Below are 21,863 nucleotides of genomic sequence, written 5' to 3'. Positions count from 1 at the left end.
AGGTTGAATCAGTTTAATCTGCAGATGAAGAGGCTGAGGTGCAATAAGAGGAAAATATAACTGTAAGAATAGCTCCATTCAGGTTGCTTAGGAAGGCTGTGGAATCCCTCTTACTGAAGTTCTTTCAAAAAATGGGGAAGACAAGCATTAGTGAGAGATTATTGAAACTGATTAAACCTGATCCTGTAATGAAGGAAAGGACTCAGATGACCTTTCAGTCTTGCACATCTGTGATGCTTTGGGGCAATGTAAGACCCAATTTAATCATCTTCCAAACAGCACCTCATGTCTACGTCACTGCTTAGACAAAGAGAATCTACCGACCATTCCTGAAATTACCCAGATTTTCAAACCTTCACGACATTGTTAATCATTAAACATTCATCTAAGAAAATTGTTTTCTATGCTGGGTGATTTCCTCAATTTTGACATTTTGAGGCTGTGGGAGGAAGGGCTGCAGGGAGTATTCCAGACAAAATTATAGGTTTTTTTTTTTATAAAGAGACACAGAAAAATGTGCAAGTTCTCTCTTCTGGGAAAAAAAAAAAGGCACAACATTTCTCTGAAATCCTGATATGTCCTTATTTTGGATTTGGATTCTGGAAGGATGAGGTAGTTTTTATTTTATCAATTAAGTTTCTATATAAGGCAAGTTTTTCTTGGGCAAGCTCTTGACACCATGCCCTGACATAAAATATTTGTTGAAATAATTTAATGTTACCTGGGTGATGTAGACTACTGTAATTCTATTTAATGGAATTGCAGTACAATCCAGTAGGATGGAAACCTCTGTCTGAGAAAAGTAAATTCTTAAGTCACTCAGACTTGTTTCTGGGGTTTGCCTGATTTGCACCTAAAATTCAAATTTAACATTGAAGATTTCTTGTAACTCTAGGTTCATAACTTTTTGTGGGTTTTATCAATCACTTACTCTTCCAAAACTTTTGGATGCCTTTTTGAAATCCCAAATAATTTGCTTTTCTTTGGACATTTGTTGCAGACAATTTGAGATTAAATGGATTTAATTTATTTTGATTTCATTCTCTATCTCTTGGACTACTGCAAGCCTGCAGTCAGAACACTGAAAGCAAGCAGTATTTTCTTTCTTGTGCCACTGAGCAGCTCGGATCATCTGGACTGTCAGCAGCTGGAATGTATTGACTTCACTTTTAGAGGAGCCTGAGGGTTGAGTAGTCTGCATTTGTACTGTTTTTATCCTGTTCTGCCTTTGTGTGCCCTGTGGACTAGCAGGGCCCTATTTCACAGAGCCCACAAATAGTTGAGTCACCTGTTCACTCAACTAGTACTTTCTAGTGGCTGCTTTGTATTTCCTCTAGCATTCACATTTTATCTTAATGAGACAAAATGAGAAATCAGCTTTTCCAGCCTGCTGTCTCAGAGCACCTCCAACAGCTCCCTTCAGCAATACCACTGTGCATCACTGGTGCTCACACATTTGCTGTTGGTGAATCACTTTCTTTTATGTCACTCTCTTTTGCTGTCTGCCTAACTGAAACATTCCTTACAATATTCCCAGAGGTAACTGCCCTGGAGTGTATGATGAATCCATGTCCCTGTGAGGATAATGTTAGGTTTCTTTTTTGTGTCATAATGATACTGCATAATGGAGCCAGAAATTTTGCCTAGAGATGGAGTAGTTACAAATAAAACCAACCCTACGATAGCAGATCTAGAAAAAAAACAATTGTAGTCACTTTCTTAAATGTCAGGCTTGCATCCACATAACCTTGCAAAGTTTTGCATATGTTCTTTAAAAAACACAAACTACTTTCTGTTTTCTGAGCAGTCCAGAGCACTGACATGACATTGTAAATTTTTTGCATGTTTTTATTGTAAACTGGTACATTACAGGAGTACGTGTAAGCAGATGCTCCTTTAGCCTAAGATACATTTATATGCAAATTTAGGACCTGATTCCAGCTATGCAGTCCCTTGAGGCTACTGGGAGCTTAAGACACTGTAATTTACAGGCCTATGCACTTTGCTGATTTGAATGAAGAGGTGCAGTCAGGGAAAAAATGTCTCTGTCTCTTCCAAAACATCTTTCTTCTTCCTCTGATGTATTTTTATAACCCATGCAGTGACTATTCTAGTTGTCAGGAATCACTGGGGTACTTTCTGTCAGCAGAGCACAGAAGTGCTGGTGTGTATGAGGAGCAGGGTTGTCTATCTCTGCATAAGGACATCATGTTCATCAGGCTCACTTGTCCCCTTCTTTATTTTCAAATGAACCATCCACTGCTATTAATTAGTTAAAGTGAAATGAAATCAAGCAATACTTTTCCATTAGAAATGCCCCTCGGGGATACATTTGGTTTTCTTTTTACATATTTGTGCTCTCCATGTTGCACATTCCACATAAATTTGCAGCATAGAGTCTACAAAGTGGCAGGCTCTTACATGAACTGAGACTAGTCTTATCTAACCTTTTACAGCTTCTTTCTTCTTCCCACACTATGGTGCAATTTTCCTGGAAATTAGCACAGCTCACTGGAACTGAGGTTCCAGATGAAGCTTCCTTATCTCTCAGATTATATCATCTCTGAGTAAAAGACAAAAACAAACCTAAAAGGAAAGACAGAACTTCAGACTTTTCCCTCGTCCTCCTTCCCCTACCCTAAATGCTGAAACCACAAGGTGAAGTCAGGCTTCTTCTCAGCTTGACAGTCACTGCTTTCTCATCCAATGCTCTAATCACTAGTGCACTTGCAACGGAAAATGATCTGTGGCCATCATTCCCATTGCCATTGCCATTGCCATTCCCATTGCCATTAAGAGAAAATTGATTGGACATTTGGACTGACCTTTGAAAGGTGCCTGCCTTCAGTACCGCCAGTGAAGAGAAAAAGGCAATTAATTTATGAGCACTGGCTCTCCCCTTCAAGTCCCCCTGCCTTGGGCTGTGTGGCATATTTTACCAGATGCATTAGATACATTGCATTGAGCCTGTGCACTGCTGCAGAGAGATGGCCAAACTTGTGCCCATGTTACCCCTCAGTTTCTTCTTTTTGTTAGAGTAAAACAATGGCATATGGATGCTCATGAGAAAGCATCCTCTAAAAATAGACAACGTGATGTCAAATGACAAATGTGCTCCTTCGAACCAAGAAATCTGGTTTTCTTGGAAATGACTAACCAGATTTTGATTTTGCAATGAGCATCCTCTAAATGCTATACAGGGCAGAAAACCTGCAGTTTAAAACCCAACATCTTAAGCAGAAATGCAGCTTATGCAATCTTGAAATTACTAAATATTTCTCAGAATATATTTATATACTCACTTTTTGTTTTTCCTCCTCTGCTTGAATGAAGGTTGTTTTTATATTCCACAGCTCATGTAGGAGGCTATGCAAGAAGTTAGTAATAAAATATTAATGTTGTCATCCTACAGGACATATTGTTTATACCATCGCAGATGCAGTTTACATCTCAGATCAATAGAGCAATTTTTAAAAACCTCTTTTGAAAGCAGCAATTGGAGTATGATTATAGTTGTCCACAGTAGTTATATCATACAGCAAATCAGGAAATATATGTCAGGACCATTATGCTAATGGGAGTCTTGTAAGATTTTTAAACAATGTAAGTAGATGCCAGATTTGCAAACTGATGTCCCTTTTTGATACAATACTTTCAGTAGGGAAGAGAGAACAAAAATATTGTTGACTTGAATGTGGCTGTCAAGTTAATGCTTCACAGGAACCCACAACACTAATCACCCTTCTTGAATGCAAGTTCTCCCTTTCTTTAGCTCTCTCATATGTTATCCCTTAAGCGCTCATTACCCACCGCAGCTGAAAGTTGGCAAATTTGTTTTCAGTGTCGGCTACCACCATTTCAGTCCTGGCCAGATACAAAAGAGACAACAGTATACTGCCAATGACACATTGTTTCCATTGCAGTATTTGTAAAAAAACATTTTGTTTTAAAAACCAGTTAAAATGGAGTAAGTTCTTACATATTTGTTCTCCATAAAATGCCCACTGTGTAGCAGGTGAGAACTGTAAAAATTATAATTCAGAGGATTGAAAATTCTCAATCCTAAATGGCTATTTAAATAGCACATCTGGAGAAGGACATCTGCCAAATTTTTAGCCATCAGCGGCAGCATCATTAACAAGGGAACCATTATGGTATGTGTAATGGTAATATTTATCTTAGCAACTGAGAGTTTGTCCTAATATGAAATTAAATTATGTACCAAATTAAAGGTTAGATCAAGCTTTACAATTTTTCAATGGGCTCTACTTATTATCAAAGAGGGAGTTGTCAGACCTGATCTGAAGGGGGGAGTTTATGCAGATATACAGCTGCAGCCAAGTCAAAGGACGTGGGAATGCAGAGTGGGCAAGGGCAGGGAGTAAAGCTCCCTTAGTGCTCTGTGTCTGCAAGCTGAGGATTATTTGAACAGTGATCAAGTGTTCTCAGGAGACATGTTTTAATTAAATTCTGCTCAGCTAAGAAGTTGGACAAGGACACAACTTTCAACAAAAATCCCTCCTTGATGAGACTGAATGCCAGCACCATGAGACCCTCAGGGTGTCCCTCAGTGTTTCAGTTTGGTGGAATAGCAGTGATATTACAGGTTGACAGTGCAGAAGCAAGAGCACTGCTCTTCAGGCTAGGCCTACTGATATTGCCAATGTGCCTATGGAATATGATTTTCCAAGCTGTGGAATAGTGTGCTCCACTCATCTCACAAATGAGAGGGGCCCAGGATGGCCGTGCAGAGTACTTGTAATGCCTCAGGAGCTCTTAGCTCTGATAGAGTTTATGTAGTTCTGGTGAAGACATTTTCTTTCTGACTTGATTTAACAAGTTTGTATTATTTTTTTCTTTACAAGGTTCAGTGTAATGGGAAAAGAGTAATACTGGGAAAGAGTTACTACTCTGTCTCTCTTGGTCAGTGATTTGGATGATGGGGCAGAGTGGACCCTCAGCAAGATTGTTGGTGATACACAACTCTGAGGAGTGCTGAGGGACCTCATCGGACTGGAGAAGTGGGCTGACAGGAACCTTGTGAAGTTGAACATAGGAAAGTGCAAAGTCCTGCACTTGGGAAGGAAGATCCTTAGGCACTAGCACATGCTGGAGACAGCCAGCTGTAAAGCAGCTTTGTAGGAAAGGACCTGGAAGTCCTGGTGGTCATGAATTAACAATGTGTCCTTGCAGCACAAAAAAAAAAAGGTTAACGTTGACTTGCGCTGCACCAGGTAGAGTGATGCCAGCAGGAAGGGGGAGGTGATCCTTCCCCTGTTCTCATCCCTGGTGAGGCCACACCTGGAGTACTATTCTGGACTCCTCAGTACAGGAGTCATGGATGTACTGATGGTGCTCTGAGCAATATGGTCTGGGAAAGGGGCCCCAGTCCATGATAGAGGGGTTGGAACTAGATGATTCTGAGGTGTCCTCTAACCCAACCCGATCTGTGATTCTATGATTCTGTGATTAGAGAGAGTCCAGTGAAAACAACAGGAAGAATCTGAAACACAGGAGGTTCCCTTTAAACTTTGGGAAGCACTTTTTTTCCTGTGACGGGAACTGAGCACTCACTTGGGTTGTCCAGAATTGTGGAATCTGCATGCCTGCAGATATTCAAAAGCCTGGTCCCAGGCAACTGGCTTTAGATGACCTGATTTGAGCAGGGGGGTTGTACAATGAACCTCGAGGTCCATGCCACCTGTTCTGTGGTTCGGTCATTCCAAGTAAGAATCTCACACAAAGGGCAGATGATTATGAAACCAGAGAAGGAAGGAAATTAACATGGCAAGCTAAGAGATGATAAGGGTGAGTGAGTCTCAATAAAAGTTTGCAATGGTAAATCTCCACAGAATAAGAGTTTCAAAGACAACAATGAGTCAAGAAACTATTTATCAGAACTGCAGTGTGACAGGATATTAGCAAAAGTACAGGCAATATAGAAAAAAAATGGTTTTCACCAGATCTCCTGTGACTCACAGTCACAAACTGGCAGTATTTTCTGTGAAGTCAAAAACATCTGTTCTTTGCAGAAACAATTCCATGGAAACTCTACTCACTGAATCTTCTAGATTTGATGTTACCCCACAGGGAGGTAGGCTGTACTGGAAACAAAAGATTCTGGGTATTATTCCAAGATAGAGCTTTTTCTCATGAAGGGAAAAGCTGCTGTTGCCTACAGCAGAGAGAAATTATTTTCAAAGACTTCACAATTACATATGCAAGAATCTGTCTCTGCATTTTCTCAGAAACTTTCATTTACATAGTGCTTTTGCCTTGCTTTCCCACCCCCATCTCCCACCTTCTTCTAATGTAATATGTTATTCACTATTTTAGAATTGATGCAGCAGAATCATATAATTTACCTACAGGGGTTTTTTTGATCAGTCCCTTAGACTGAAATCTCTGTGTAAATGTTGTGCAAGTTCTTCAAAAATGAGATCAACCTTTTCATACCTTCAAAACTATACCAAGAGCTGAAGATTCAGTACTTGGGCTTCTCTGCCTTGCCTGTGTGATATGCCTTAGCTAGAAAATCAGGTGCTGTATCTTCTTTTTAATGATCACAACCTTTGGCTGCTTTTCCCACCCCAATTTTAATCAATGCCTACATTAGTCATCCACAGCTACCCTAATTAGGGAGAAGTCATACACAGGGCCTCAAAGCATTAGAGAGAGGGGAGACTGATACATTGTGGTGTAGAGTACACATGGTAAGCAAAAGAGAAATTCTTACAGAAAAATAATATTTCAATAATATTTCAATATTCAGTAAGTGGTTGGTTTATAGTTTGCATAAACTAGGTGAGGTTTCTTCTCTAATTTTCACAATTATCTTTAATGTGTCCTGGTTTTGGCTTGGATACAGTTAAGTTTCTGCTTCTTAGCTGCTGCAGTGCTGTGTTTTGAATTAAGTATGAAAATAATGTTAATAACACCCTGTATTTTTAGTTTTTGCAAAGTAGTGTTTGCCTGAAGTCAAGTGCTTTTCAGTTTCTAATGCTCTGCCAGTGAGGAGAGCATAATAATCTGTGAGGGAGCACAGCTAGAACAGGTGAGCCAAACTGGCCAAGGTGGTATTCCCTACAGACCATCAGACTCAGTCTATAAACTCAGGGGAGCTGGCTGGGAGCTGGTTGCTGCTGGGGAATGGGGTCAGTGGGTGATGACAAGTATATTGTGCATCACTTGTTTCTCTTGGGTTTTATTCCTCTCTCTTTTTCTCTCCTTTTTCATTACTGTTATCATTAGTATATTACTTTTGTAATTTACTGTAATTTTCAATTAAACTGTTCATCTCTCAACCCATCAGGGTGTTAGTAACATTACTCTTTTTCTGATTATCTTTCCCATCCCACTGGGGTGTGGGGTGTGGGCAAACATCTGCAGGGTATTTAGTTGTTGGTTGGGGTTAAACTATGACACTATGCAATCTGAGTTTCTTGTTTGAGAATATAGTAATTAGGCATCATAATTTAATGCAAATTTAGGTCAATAGAGGTTTTGTGAGTTTGGTCACAAGAGGAAGATTTTTCAGAATGAGAACAGTCAGACATTGAAATAATCTCCCCAGGGAATAATGGATCTTCCCATCCTGGACACTTGTAAGATTCAGCTGGACAGGGTGCTGGGCCATCTTCTCTACTCTGTGCTTTTGCTAGGAAAGGTTGAACAAGATGATCACTGAGGTTCCTTCAAACCTGGCATTCTATGATTCTTTGATTAAATAGTTATGGAAGCATGTCAGAAAACTTTAAATGTGTACAGTGCTATTTGTTGCCATATTGCATAAACTAGCCATTGAGCTGGAGTGGCAACTATAAAACAACTAGAAATGGATTATATTTAATAATTTTTAACAATTTCTTGCTCTAATTGGAGTTTGATTTGCTACAGAAATATGATCTATTTATATGAACAGACTAACGATACACAAGGTGTTTTGTGGCCATCAGTATGTTCTGTGACCAGAATAGCTGACTGTGCACATTGATCTGGTTATGAAGCTGAAACCTAATTCAAATGAGAACCAAAACACCAGAGAAATACTGCAGAAGAAATGGACACTGATTTAGGGTTTATGTGTGCCAGTGGAAGCAACATGAGGAATTTTGCAGTAAGTTCTGTGTAGACTTCTCAAGAGCACAAAGGTTTAGTGTGTCCCATTGTAACAGTGCTGATGGTAGAGAAGGTATACCTTCTTAAACTTCACAATTCAAAGTTAGGCACCTACATTAGGCATATAAATAGCACAAGGGGGAGTTATTTTCTTCAGAATACACCAGTTAGCAGAAAGGTGCCTGCTTTAGCCCATTTATGTCATCCCTGCTCTTTCCCTGCTGAATGCTCCAGCTGCTGGGCTACAAAACCAGCATCCTTCTCCTTCTTTTCTTGAAGCCCAATGATCCTTGAATTTTTGGCCTCTCCATGTCACTCCACTGGCAGAATGAGTGAAGATGACTTGTTTTCCTTCCCTGTTAACTATTCTCAGGCCTTATCATGGAAAATGCAAAATATGGATGGTGAATAACTTTCTTTTGGCTGAGGAGCATAACCACATTGTTCCAAATACACTGCCTGGTTGTAGCTGCTGGGATTTTGTGGTAAAATGGGCATTGCCTTGAATGTCCCTGCAGGGCAGGAGATGCAGGTGCAGGGCTTTGCTTTCCCCTTGGTGCTGTTGGCTGTGTGCTCTGAGGGTCTCTAGGCCCATACCAGCTGGATCTCTGCCTTGGGAAACTGTGGCAAGGGATGATGATACAAAATGGGCTTTGATTTTGCTTCCTCAGCTAAGTCAAATTGACAGTGTCTTAGGGTACAAACAGTGATAGACTATTTAGGGGAGCTTTTGATGAAAATTTTGGTATCTATGAACTGTAATGTGGCTTGGTCTCTTTACCTTGATTAACTGCAATTCAGTCAGGTACACAGTCCTAACAACTTGCAGATCTGTTTCAGTTATGGCTGTCCAGCTCTTTGCAGACTGAATAGACAAGTTGATTGTCTGAAAATTTTTATTCTGGAGTAATTCAGTAAATGTAAGTGTGTTTTCAAAATATTTAAATTCAAGATAAGATGTTTCAGGTAGTATAATAATTTTCTTCCTAAGTATAAAAGTGATACTTTCCAACAAGAGCAAGAATGAAAGGAAAAACAGCAATAAATAAAATTTCATTAAAATTTAATCTCCCCCTACAAATCAAGAAGTGTTTGGATTCTTCAGTACTGGAGATGACTTGTTACTGAAGTTACTTGTGTGCATTCAGTCCCCTCTGGGGAATCACTAATATCCTTTATGTGAGTGATAGCATAATTCCGTGCAGAAGAAAATTACTGCTCTGCACTGGGGAGACACTTGATGGTTAGGTGATGTTAGTGGGTCAGGAATACAGTGTGTTACTCTTGATCCTGCCATAATAACTTCTTGATTAAAATAGATAAATAGACAAAGAGTCATTCCTTAAATTTATTCCACTGTGATAAACTATGCTAGATCTCTTCTTGCTTAAATGGTTTATTTAGTAAAAAATAAAAATGCGATATTTGCAAGTGTAAAAAGTGTACCTTATATATTTGATCCCTAGGTAATAATGGGACAAAAATAAGAAACGTGATCTTCAGGTCCTCTTCTACTTTCCTATAGGTATATGAAAAAATACTTTCTTCATAGGGAAATGATGGAGAAAAATGATTACTCCAACCTTCATGGAAGAAGATTTTATATTAGATTGTATAGTTCTGTGTATTAGCCATGGATTTGAAAAAAAAAACCAAAACAAACAAGTATTAAACTGTTTAAGAGTTTAGTGAATTTAAGTTTAATATTGATAAGAAAACGTCCCCACTCTGAACTTTTGTCTTAGGTGGCGTAGGTAGGCGACAGTTTTTATTTGTTCCTGAACACAAGCAATGCAATGAATTCTTCATTTCAGAGAATATGAAGTAAAAAGCTGTGCTCCTAAAAGCAGCAAGACTTTTTAGGTAAGTTTTATCACAGTGAGGCTAAAGAACTTACTGGCTGATAGAGATAGATGTGGGACCACAACTGCCTAAAGATGCATGAGTTGTGTACCTCTGTCCAGTTGGTGCTGCTTCTATCCTCGTTTCAGACATTTTCCATTGTAGGAGAGAATGCAAAAGTTGTGAGGGAAAATCCTGTCAATGGCAGCAAATTCCAAATCTGAGGTGGATTGCACCTACTGCTGAATAGCTTTTACCTCTGCACTCTTGAGAATAACTACTCAGCATTGAAGGTGACTTTGAGAGTTCTTAGCACTGAAAGATTTTAAAAGATGGTTAGGATTTTTTATATATTTGCAAAGGAAAAACAGAGATCTGCACAAATTGTTTATGCAAAAAGTACTTGAAAGAAATATCTGCTGTGTAATTTACATAATGCCATTATCGCATCAAGACTGGGTCAGATATCTCTCAGTGGAAGAGTTTAGAAAGAGTTTTTGAGGATATGATAATCTCAAAAAACTCTAATCAGGTTATAGTATTCTTTAAACTTAACAAGGATTATCATAGGAATGGTTCAGTATATCCACTGACATTGCTATGGCAGTTATGAAACCATCTGTACAAAGTTTTTCAACAAAATGTAAACATAATGGTAATGCTTAAATTATATTTAGTCCAAATAAAATAATGCCATTAGTGAAGCAAGGTTTGTGTAATGTTAGGAGGGAGTTAATTTTTAACGTTTTTCAAAGGATTTTCTTTTGTTTTGGGGAGGTAAAGGAAAGAGAATCAAAGCTTTTAGTAATTGTAGTCAAAAATCTTTGCCGAAAAGGACATTTTATGAACTAGAACTGTCTTTCTAATGCAGAAAATAAAATATGAGAAGCAATTGTGGAGATAAACATGCATAAGCTATGGCTTATGCATGTAAGAAATCCATTTAGCTCAATATAGTTCTGTATAACACATTTCTGCCCATCACCTCATTTTATCCTTACCATTATGCAAATAGAATGTGTATTGAAATTCCCATAGAACTGTGATATGAAATCCTGCTAAAATATGCTAAAAGTAATCCAAATTTCCTATGGTATTATGTTCTTCTGGAGATATTTAGGAGCTTCATTTTATAAAAATTGAAACGGTGTGAATATGAGAACCTAGGGAGCAAAGAACCAGAATTACTGGTATGTCCTTTTGGACATTAGGGTGATTTTTCTGCAGACAGCTTCTAGGACTCCTTGGTCAGTGATGAAATCCAATAGTCTTTTATACTTATATTTATCTTCCTTTGGTTTATATCTATCTAGGTCTTTGCTTTTTATGATCTTTATGTTATTCTTTACAGTTGAAATAAATGCCTTTTTGCTATTCAGAGTTAAATGCTGACCTTTTTGATGGCTAGTTGTGGGACTTCTGCATTCACAGTTCCACTACTGTTGTTCAATAGTGATATTTTATATGCTCACAGCCTATCTGATTCAAAGCCCAGAGAACGTACTTGTGGATTATTTTTATAATTCAGCAGGCTTTGGATCAGAACTCATGACTGTGGCCTTTATGAAATTCTTCTAGATAGGCTTGTCCTGACCCAAGTTATTTTCCTAGGTGGCAGCAACATACTAATGCATGTGTTTGATAACAGGAAAAAGTGCCACTGTGCTCTACCACAACAGGACTTCTCATGGAACTAAACAGACTGCTTGTTAACATTTAATGGTCCAAGAGGGAGGGAGGATACAGGGAAGAGAGCAGGGGAAAGAAAAAAGAAAGAAAGAGGACAGGAGGGAGGTCATACCAGAATAGAAAAGAAAAGGAGACTATATTGATTTTCTCTGTGAAAGCCAATATTGTTAGATCTGCTGAGCTGAGAAGTAGATTATATACTCTATTCTAAAATTCATCATTGCATTTTGTTTCTTTACAACAGTGTGCCGGGAGTGCCTACTTCTGTCACGCAAGACAATTTCCAAAATACAGTAGAGTCTACTTTGTAATAATGAGGAGAGAAAAGTGAAGACTAACGCAGTGCCATAATGCGAGTCATTAGACTTAGACGGTGATCTGTACTCCAGCAAAAATGAGGTTTATTGCTGCTGAAGATGAGTTTCATTGTGCTCATCTCCTGGGACTGCATGAACTATCACTTGTCAGACAGGTGCTAAATGCTGTGCTTGAAGTAGGTTATAGCTTTCTCTTCCTTTGCTCCAGCTGAGAGTCCTTTAAAGTGCATTTTTTAGGCCTGTTAAAAATTGGCACAACCTTTGTGTCTACACAATTTCTTTCATAAACAGCCATTCCATTTCTCATAAAATGGCAGTTGCACGATATGGGGAAGAGGGAGATACCACCATAAGCTTAATTTATGCCCATGTTCACCAACAGAGACAATAAACATCCACTTGTTCATTGTGCAGTAATCATATGTTTGGGAGTAAGCTCTAATTCTAAGAAGTACAGATGAATTGCTCATGGGGCCTTACCATGTTTAAAAAATGTTGCTTTTATGCTCCAAATCAGGGACAGTTTGAAAGGCCTAAGCCTGTGATTGTCCCATTTTATTCTCCCTTCCCTGCTAGCAGCATGTGAAACAGCTGAAAAACAGGTGGGGAGTCCTCTTCTTGTGGAAGACCAAACACTCTCATATGGGAGACCAAATGTTGCCATGACACATTGACAGCTAATTAAAATGTGTGCGTGTTATAGGAAAATAAGCCATAGGCCTTATTTCTTGGTGCTTATTTCTTAGTCTAAAAGTGAGTCAGTTCCATGTATATTCCAGTTCTGTTTTCAGTTCTGGTTATTTGTGATCTTGAAATTATCCTTGTCACTCAGTTTCATTCTTTAAAGTATTACTGAAAATAAAGGAAATAACTGCTACAATCTGAATTCCTTGGAACAAGGTTAGAAGTTATGAAGCCCACGTAGGGCTTCATATATTGTCAAGAATTAAATAAAGCAGGAAGAAGTATGTGTTACTTTTTATTGGACATTTTCTCATTTGGCACTGAACCAAACTTCCTTCCTTAATACTTAGTTGAAAATATTGCTTAGATCATAACACTACTGTAATTATAAAAAATTATGTGGCAAGTTTTCATTATATATAACTACATGATTCTCTAGCTGCAGCTATATCCAGATTCAGCAGCAATGAGATGAGAATAATAAAAAAGAGGTACCTTAAAGGTTGACTGAATTTCTCCCATAATCCTTCTCCTAGTCTGACCAGCTGTCCCACTGAGTACCCTGCAGATGGAGCATCTGTGATAATCTGTATTTCTCTAGCACAGAAGTATTTGATTGTATATTTCTAACTAGCCTGCAATGGCCAAATCTTTTAGGCAATGAAAGATGGCAAACAATTGCCATTATGAAAGAAAGCTGTCCACTGGCATTCATCCTGCTATGCATTTTTCTCAGTAATTCACTTAGTCTGACTATGAATCATCAGACTGAGTCCCAGGAAGAAAAAATAACAGATAGCCACTGTATTAATGGGGCTGATTAATTTTCCACTGTATCTCAACAACTGTAGTTTGTTCTATCTGGGGATAGAGTGGGAAAAACAAAGCATTTTTTCTTACTTGCTTGGTTTTTGACTACTTTATTGAGCAATGTCTCTGTGACTGTGGATATGAAGAAAGCATATAGTTTATGCTCAAAACACAAGCAAACAAAAATGGAAGAAATAGTCTGAAGATAGCAAAATGTTTCACCAGTATTTTCCTGACACATCTTCTATGACAGATTTTAGTAAGACGTAAGTGGTCTAGGACATTTTAAATGAGGAGAAGGAAAGATTGAAATGAGAGGGTTCAGCTGACTACAGGTTAGTGCTGTGCTATCTTTCAGGGTATTCTCACAGCTAATCCATGTTTACGTGCACGTAGACACAATGCACAAGATACAGTCTAGGTAAGCTGATATTTAGATACAAAAACAATTAATAAGGTGCTACATGGAATAAGAGATTAGATTATTTGACTTGCATGAATACATCTGGTTTCAAAGCAACTAGAATTTTCTGTTGATTCTGTTTGCTTTATCTGACGTATTACACCCCACAGTAAGAAAATGTGTTGAATTAATTTCTTTGTCACTGTATGAGTAACAGAAAAAGTCCATGGGATAAAGAGTATTTGACTTCTGCTCATTTATAAGCAAGTTACTCTATCAGTGTTGACCTTTGATGGTTTAAGTGCTATTAAATTTTTCTAGATCTAGTCTCCACTGGGCTGGCTCTCTTTAACCAAACCAGCCCAATTTTATTTTTGAAAACTTGACTGAGATGTTGGCAAGAAATCCAGTGCTGGAAAACCTCCAAGCAACTGCACCACTGAGACAGGCATAATAAATGGCTAAGCCCAAACCTGGAAGCCAAAACTCCTTCTTTGTAGTTACAACTCTGTCTGGGCAAGTAATTTCATCCATTGAATTCACGAATTTTCCAATCTTAAGAATTTTTATAAACTTATGAGACTGATTGTGATCAGGTTGTGGGAGTAGTTGGAGATTTTGGAGGAGAAAAAACCAAAACCCTAAAACCATTCCAGTGAAGATCAAGATAACACAGAAGCATTGCCTTCTACTCAGTAATATGTGAAACTTAAGTCATTTGTTTTTTGATGACCATAATGTTTCCCTAGAATGCAAAGTGTTATGGAATACAAGCTGTGGTAAGATCCCCAAGACCCATATTGGCAGAATTTCTCTCTTTGGGCCAGTAATGTACTCATCCAGATTGAGAATTAAATCATTCTTCTGCCTTGGAGGATTACAGAGTGTATTGTGCAACCTTGGGTATAAGGATTCTATATTTTAGAGTTCAGAGCAATATTGATTTGGCATCTAAATTTAAACTTTGTCCCAGTGTAAGTACACATATCTTTGTGTGGCCTTATTTCTGGTTTTTCACATCTTAGATAAAACATGTTTGCTAAAAATAAATAATTGAAATCACTTAACACTTCAAAGTGATAAGTCAATAACATTTTTGATAAGGCAAATCCATTATTAACAGTCCACACAGAGGGGTTATCTTTAATCTCCTATGTGTGTCCAATCTATATTTATAGAAGTAATTTTAACATCATGAAATCAAATGCTGATGAAAAATGTAGAGGAAGAAATTAAGTAGAGGTAAAGAATCCATCTCTCTTTTCTGCTGTCCTTCATCTATAAAATAAACCCTAGGATTCACATCCATTTCACTAAAGGTCTTCCCTAAAGAGCCTCCTTTTCTCCATGCTAAACAACCTCAGCTCTCTTAGCAGCTCCTCATAAGATTTGGACTCCAGACCCTTCACCCTCTCTGTTGTCCTCTGGACACACTCCAGCACCTCTATTTCTTTCTTTCAGTGAGAGCTGAAGTGGAAGCCAAAAGGAGAACTGGATGCTCATTGTAGGAGTAGAGTCATAGGGACTAAGGTTGAGGAGCAGAGTTAGATATGAACATTTCCTAGAAAGAAAGGCTAGGAAAATTTTCTTCAAACATTCTGCCCTGGACAAGAGTGGTAAAGGTTATGGTATAGCAGGCATCCATTTAATCTACTTTGTTCAGTTTTATTTCTATTCTTCATGAGTTACCAGTTACTTTTTCAGATCTGACACCTTTGACAAACATTCTTCCTCTGTGCACTCTTGAAGATATATTGTGTGTATTTTTGTTCTCCTCAGATTTCCAAAGCACAGTTTGGGAGAAGTCATTTTCAAAGCTCAATTTCAGCAATATTTTTCAAAATGGCTGGCTCAGCTTTGATTTATGATTTCCATCATAACACCTATAGTAAAACAATCTGCTCTTGTTTAAAAACATTCAGTTCTTTCATTTTTACTTTGGTTTTCAGCAATTTATATAAACTGCAGCAGTTCCACCACCTGCTGCCTACACCAGATGCATTTATGTTAGCATTTTAGTTCAGATCAGGAGTGGACTTTTGAAACAAATCTCCTGTCTGTGCCCCACTTCCTAAGCTTTGGTTTGCAAGATAGAGTTGTCTCACAGTGTGTGGCATGGGTTCATCTTAACTGGTACCAAACAGGAATTGTGTTGCAGGAGAGTACCCTTCAGCAGGCAATGGGCATTCAGCTAGACTGAGGTAAAAACCTTCTGGAAAACATCTGGTATGGACATCTGGTCCTCAACCTCAACTTTTCCCTCTATAATGCTACTTGTATTGTTCAGCACTATTTGCTAATACACACACCCAATATGTACTCCAGCATTTGCAGAATTCATGCATAAATGTGCATTTTGCTGCTCAAATGTTATTTGGGTCATCATGACCAGACTCCAGTTCTCCATTCCCTCTCAGACTCCATTCCTTAGGGGATTCCCCCTGTTCCTACCCCAGATCAGACACAGCCATTGATTTCCTGTACATTTTATTCCATAGTTTTTTATCAATGATACAGCTACACACTGTCTTCTGGGATGAGCAAAGATTGCAAATTTTATCATGAGATCCATGTTAGGACTTTATTACACGCTGAGTCACAAGTAATGACTACCAAGTTGTAGAACTTAAGTTCTCCATACAAAACCACAAAATAAAAAACTGTGGAAGTTGGAAGGAGATTATAGTTTCTTTGATTTTAATTTACTTGTTTTTACTGAACATAATCATAGACAGTAGAGAATTTAAAGACAAGATGAAAAATGCAATAATGTCTTTCATCAAAAGAAGCATGGAAGAAATTTTCCAAAAGCACCATAGTGGGAAAAAGAAAATAGTGGTTTTAGTCAGTTCTAATGTCAGTGATGGAAAGAGCAGAATAACAGAAATGCATGTTGGAAAAAAAAGATGATGTTCTGAAAGAGACACTGCAGGTGAGCTATGGGATTTGGTATATCAGTGGAAAGAGAATGGAGATTTCTACTGCCTTGGGGCAGCTGCAGGAGTCTGAGGAAGTGTTTGGCTTTGTCAAAAGGAGCAAAAGAAATAGAGCATGGAGTAGGGAGTGCAGCTTAACTCCAAGGGATGGCTGTGGGCAGCTGTCTCAACCCAAACTGACAGAAACGTGTAAGAGAGACCTTTAAAGAGTTTCCTGCAGCTTGGAAAATCACTGAGCTGTCTGAAATCAGACCTGGAAACAGGAGCCTGTTTGCAACAATGCACAGGGCAAGCCGAGTTATTTGTGTCCTTTCTCACCCTGTTTGGAGGCTTTTCTTTTTAAAAGTTAACTATTCTAATTTTATTTTTTTAAATTTCTTTCTTGATGTTAAAAGCCTTCGACATTTGTTAGAAAATTCACTATAGAAGACTTGAACAGATTAATATCCAAGTGTTAGTTGACTTGAGCTGAGAATTTCTTAAGGGACACTTTTGAAGGAGATGAAATATCAGCCACTCTTTTCTTGTGAAAGTGCATTACAAATCAGGATATTGCATTATTTTTCCAGGTGATAAACTAAGACTGACACCTAAAGGACAAGTCTGACTTGAGGTGGAGCTGAAAGTTTACCCAGTGTGCCATTTCCAAAGGGACCAGTGCTTGCTTGGTACAGGGCTCAAGCCCCCACCTGTAGGATGCTGACATTCGTAAGCCTGTGGCTTGATCTCCCTTTGGGTTGTTTGCCTATTGTGTCTGACAGTTCCTTCTGTTGCTATTTGCAGGCAGTAAATGTGTTTGCATACCATCTGCAGTAATTCTGATGCAGCAAGCTGATACTGGTAACTGGCTTGACTTGTACTTGTTCAATAATTTAGTTCAGGTTTCTTTCTAGCTGGCTGCCCAGGTGAGCATCTTGTATGACTGCCTATTGTCATGGTTACAGGACTGGCTGCATATCTTCTTCCCCCTGTGAGTTTTCTGAGTGCAATAGGAGTTCTGTCCTTGCCTGGAGTACCAGATAGCAAATCTTCACTGACAGACTTGGATGTGGTAGACTGGCCTGTAAACGAGCATTGGTTTATTTCAACATATCTAGTAGAATTCAAATATATGCACTGCATACACTAATATTAGCTCTTAGCTGCTAGTAAGTGGGAAGTTAACTGAAGTCATTCTATTTTCTTGAATCTGTATTGTTAACTCTTGGTTTTAATTACCATTTTGAAGTATTGCCAGAAATCCCTGTCAGGAAAAATATCTATATGTTTTCAAACACATTAACATACACAAAATATTGTTCCATTTATATTAGCATGCTATATAAACAAGAGATTGTCAGAGCTGATGCTACTGTGTTATACTGATTTGTGGAGTACTTGTCCATTTCCTGAAAATTATCAAGTCTTTGGTGAAGGGCATGCTGTGTGTGTTCCTGATTTGTGTCTGGGCTGGCCCCAGTGAAATGGCACACAGCCCCTGTGCCCTGGAGAAGGCTCTTGCTGCAGCACAGGAGCTCCTCTCTGCCGGGCAGCTGCAGAGGGAGACGGATGGAGTGGGAGTGCACAGCCCTCCACAGGCACAGCTGGGCCATACAGCCAGCCTCTCAGACAGAGCAACACTCATGGTCTTTCCTTTTCCAGGGTAAAGTCAGTTTACCTTTCCCCACCGACCTTTTTTCATTTTCCAGGGTAAAATCAGTTTACCTTTCCCCCTCTGTGTCAGAAATTCTTAAAATATCTTATTGCTTCTTTATATTTAAAGACCTTACCAGATAGATGACTTAATTGTCCAAAAGGAACATTAACATTGGAATGATTAAAAGTTATTTGGGTAGGATAGTTTTCCAGCAGTTTCCACGTTTTTTTGCATGCTGGTTCCATTCATCTGAAAGCTTTTTTTTTGTTTCATGTACATTGTTCATGAGGGTTTTGTTGTTATTTCATGCTTTCCTTGGAGATTCATAAGAATGTATGTGTGGATGTCTAGAGTGCTCAGAGTGTGACTTAACTGCTGAAGGTAGGAATGAGTGGCAAATATTGCTACAGACAAAGTCTAAAAAAGGGCCCGTACTCCGATCTCACATTGCAAACTGTGTTTTAACATTACCACAATAAAAAATGTATGGATGCCAGTTAGTATTTAAATGTATTTACCCCAAATGTTTTGATTTCTAGGAACTTTGAACCAAAAGAACTGGGGCAAGAAATATTCTGCCTGTAATGGTGCCAAACAATCGCCTATTAATATAGATGAAGATCTTACCCAAGTTAATGTGAATCTGAAGAAACTTAAATTCCATGGATGGGAAAAGGAAACTTTGGAAGATACTTTCATCCGCAACACTGGCAAAACAGGTAAAAAAGTCAGATTTCATGTTTCGAGTTAAGAGGTCTGAAAAGTGATATAGGACAAACAACCAACCAAGGACTTTTACTGAATCATTTTCATTTCACCTAGCTGGTGCATTCTGAATTTATCTATTAAATAAATAAACAAAACAACAGTGATGACAGTAGCTAAATGAAACAGAAATCACACAAACAAAAATGTTTATGTGCATGGACAGATACAGCCAAAGCAATCACATCGTGACTATCATCCTATCATGGGCATGTCATTAAATCTAAACAGTAAGTTAGCATTTGCTGTGCAATTATGGTAATTATTACTATATATCTAGGGTCTGAAATGGGTAGGCAAAAATGATTTTTTAAAAGTACGAATAAATTACCTACTCATCTGAAGGCACTTCATGGATGAGTTGAAGTTACAAAAAGCTCAGGTTGGGATTTATCTCACCCACACATAGACACATATAATAGAGAAACTTTCATCTGAATTACTCACATAGACGCCTCCTAACAGTCAAAGAAGAGAAATGTGTGCTTTTGAGTTCTGATTTGTTTTACCAATCTTAGAAATGCATTTTAGAAAGAAGTGATTTATACCTACGAGTGCCTATTTTTCCAAGCCATGAAAAAAGCTTATGGTGTCATCTAAATTGTCAGACAAATCTTTTTACTACTACTTATAAATCCAGGAATGCAGAAACTAAAAGCTGCTTGTCAGAAGTACTGTTCCTTGTTTGGGGCATGGGTGTGGAGGAAGGTATCTCTTAACAACTCTCTTTGACCTTCTACCAGTTCCAGTGGGACCCCTAGATCAGCCTTTTTTGTTTAGTTTAGTTTAGTTTGATTTAGTTCAGCTCAGTTTAGCATCATTGTTCCTAATTTCTGTTCTTTCTATCGTATACTTTCTACATATCACTACACAAATCACTTACTTTTTTCCTGCTCAACTAGCTCAGATAAATATTGCTTTGTCTTTTCAAAATGCCCCTGAGAAAATGTTCTTTAAAGTCCTTAAAAGTGAACTGAGATCTTTCTCATCTACAGCAATCCAGATATTTTCAAGGAACTGCTAAGCTTGTTTAAATGGTCTTCAAAGTTTTGAGGAAAGAATTGTAGGGAAAATGAGCTCCATTAGTGCTGTTTTATCAAGAAGTCAAGCAGTTCACAGTTGCTGGAGATGGGAAAGACAAAATGTGGGGCTTCAGTCTATCCCATCCTGCTCATTCTCTCCAGAAGACAAATACTCTGTCCCATCTACAGTTTGTGTACAGCTATGTCCAGCTGAAGACCTGTCATTGCTTTTTCCCATGGGAGATAGCTCCACAGCTAAAGAGTCTTACATCAGGACAGCTGACTAAAATATTCTTTTGTCGTGTTGTCTCATGATTTGTATATGGAATTGTGGTAAAAATGGGGGGCAGGTGTGTATTTTCCTTTTTGTTAGAAGCACAGACCCTTTCAGGAAGGTAGGTACTTCAGGAACTTATTTTCTTAGACAGCCAGCTGGTAGCTAGACTAGCTTTCTCAACTTTTTAGTGTAGTTCTGTGTCTAGTTTCAGATAACAGGAAATGCAGTGCACTTCATTAAATTACTATTTTATGAACTAAAACATAAAATGAAACATATTCTCCATGCTAATAGTGAATTACCACACTTGTTACTTAGTTTAAGTAACCAATTTCCCATCAAATTGCTTATGAAATACAGAGAAATAAACATATTATATTTAACTTCTAGCACCTAAAACTGAAATATGAGAGTTATAGATGCCTTGTCTGGATTTTATATTCACATTCCATTTTTTTCCCTCTTTCTCAATTTTTTCAGTGGAAATTAACCTGACAAGTGATTATTATGTGAGTGGAGGTGGGTTAGACACCATATTCAAAGCAAGCAAGATCACTTTTCACTGGGGAAAATGCAACGCGTCATCAGACGGATCAGAACATAGTCTAGAAGGACAAAAATATCCTCTTGAGGTAAAGTATAGAATAGATTTTGATGATTTCAACAATTTGACATTCTGCGACATTACTACTCTATAAAATTCCTTTGTTTATCTCTTAAATCTATTTCCAAATATAATCATTCACTTAAATCCAAATTAAGAATAAATGATGCATTTTAGAAGGGCAGTGTAATGTGTTAGTGGCATGTTAAGAATGTCTAAACTCCATTTTCTCCCATCTTCTAAGATGATATTAGATGTCAGTTCTGCTAATCTGACAAAGCTCCCATGAAATGCTGAGCTCCTATGAATTTGGCCCATCATGTTCCACATCAGTTCATTGTTTAAAGCGTAAATGGACTTTTCAAAGTCAGGGCTTTGTGAGAGCCCATGGGGACTGCTGGGCCTTACAGATACAAAGTGTGGGCTGGAAAGAGCTGGCAGTAGTGTGCCAAGAGCCACGTGAGCAGGTCCTGGGTGCAGCCGCATTCACAGGCAGCCAGGCCAGCGTCCCCCTGGCTGCTTTGGCAGAATGAGTCGCAGCAGCATGGGTGCAGGCTGGAGGAGAGGAGCAGCTCTTCCTGGGATGCACAAAGGCCAAACTCTCTTCCCTCAACGTGGCATTGTGTCATCTTCCAGTACAAAAGAGGCAGTTGTGGCAGGCAACTGTGCTGTTCCTCACTCCAAACATTTTGAACTTCTGTGTGAAAGCAAAGCAATAGTGCCAGGGCTGGCCTATACATGGGGAAGAGTGGTAAGCCAG

General features: G+C 38.5%; 1 protein-coding gene across 8 annotated transcripts in view; it reads left to right on the top strand.

Annotated features, from left to right (window-relative positions):
- The window catches only part of PTPRZ1 (protein tyrosine phosphatase receptor type Z1), a 133,647-nt gene that overhangs the window by 56,713 nt on the left and 55,071 nt on the right, over window positions 1-21,863 (top strand). For all 8 annotated transcript variants that reach the window (XM_036400607.2, XM_036400612.2, XM_036400611.2 and 5 more), the window contains exons 3-4: window positions 18,975-19,154; window positions 20,980-21,131. In XM_036400607.2, the coding sequence (XP_036256500.1) occupies window positions 18,975-19,154; window positions 20,980-21,131 (332 nt within the window). The remainder of the gene's footprint in view (window positions 1-18,974; window positions 19,155-20,979; window positions 21,132-21,863) is intronic.

The sequence above is a fragment of the Molothrus ater genome, chromosome 5 (assembly GCF_012460135.2).
Source record: "Molothrus ater isolate BHLD 08-10-18 breed brown headed cowbird chromosome 5, BPBGC_Mater_1.1, whole genome shotgun sequence".
NCBI classification, from domain to species: domain Eukaryota; kingdom Metazoa; phylum Chordata; class Aves; order Passeriformes; family Icteridae; genus Molothrus; species Molothrus ater.
Note: the sequence above shows the minus strand (reverse complement) of the source record. Positions and strands in the feature narration are given on the sequence as shown.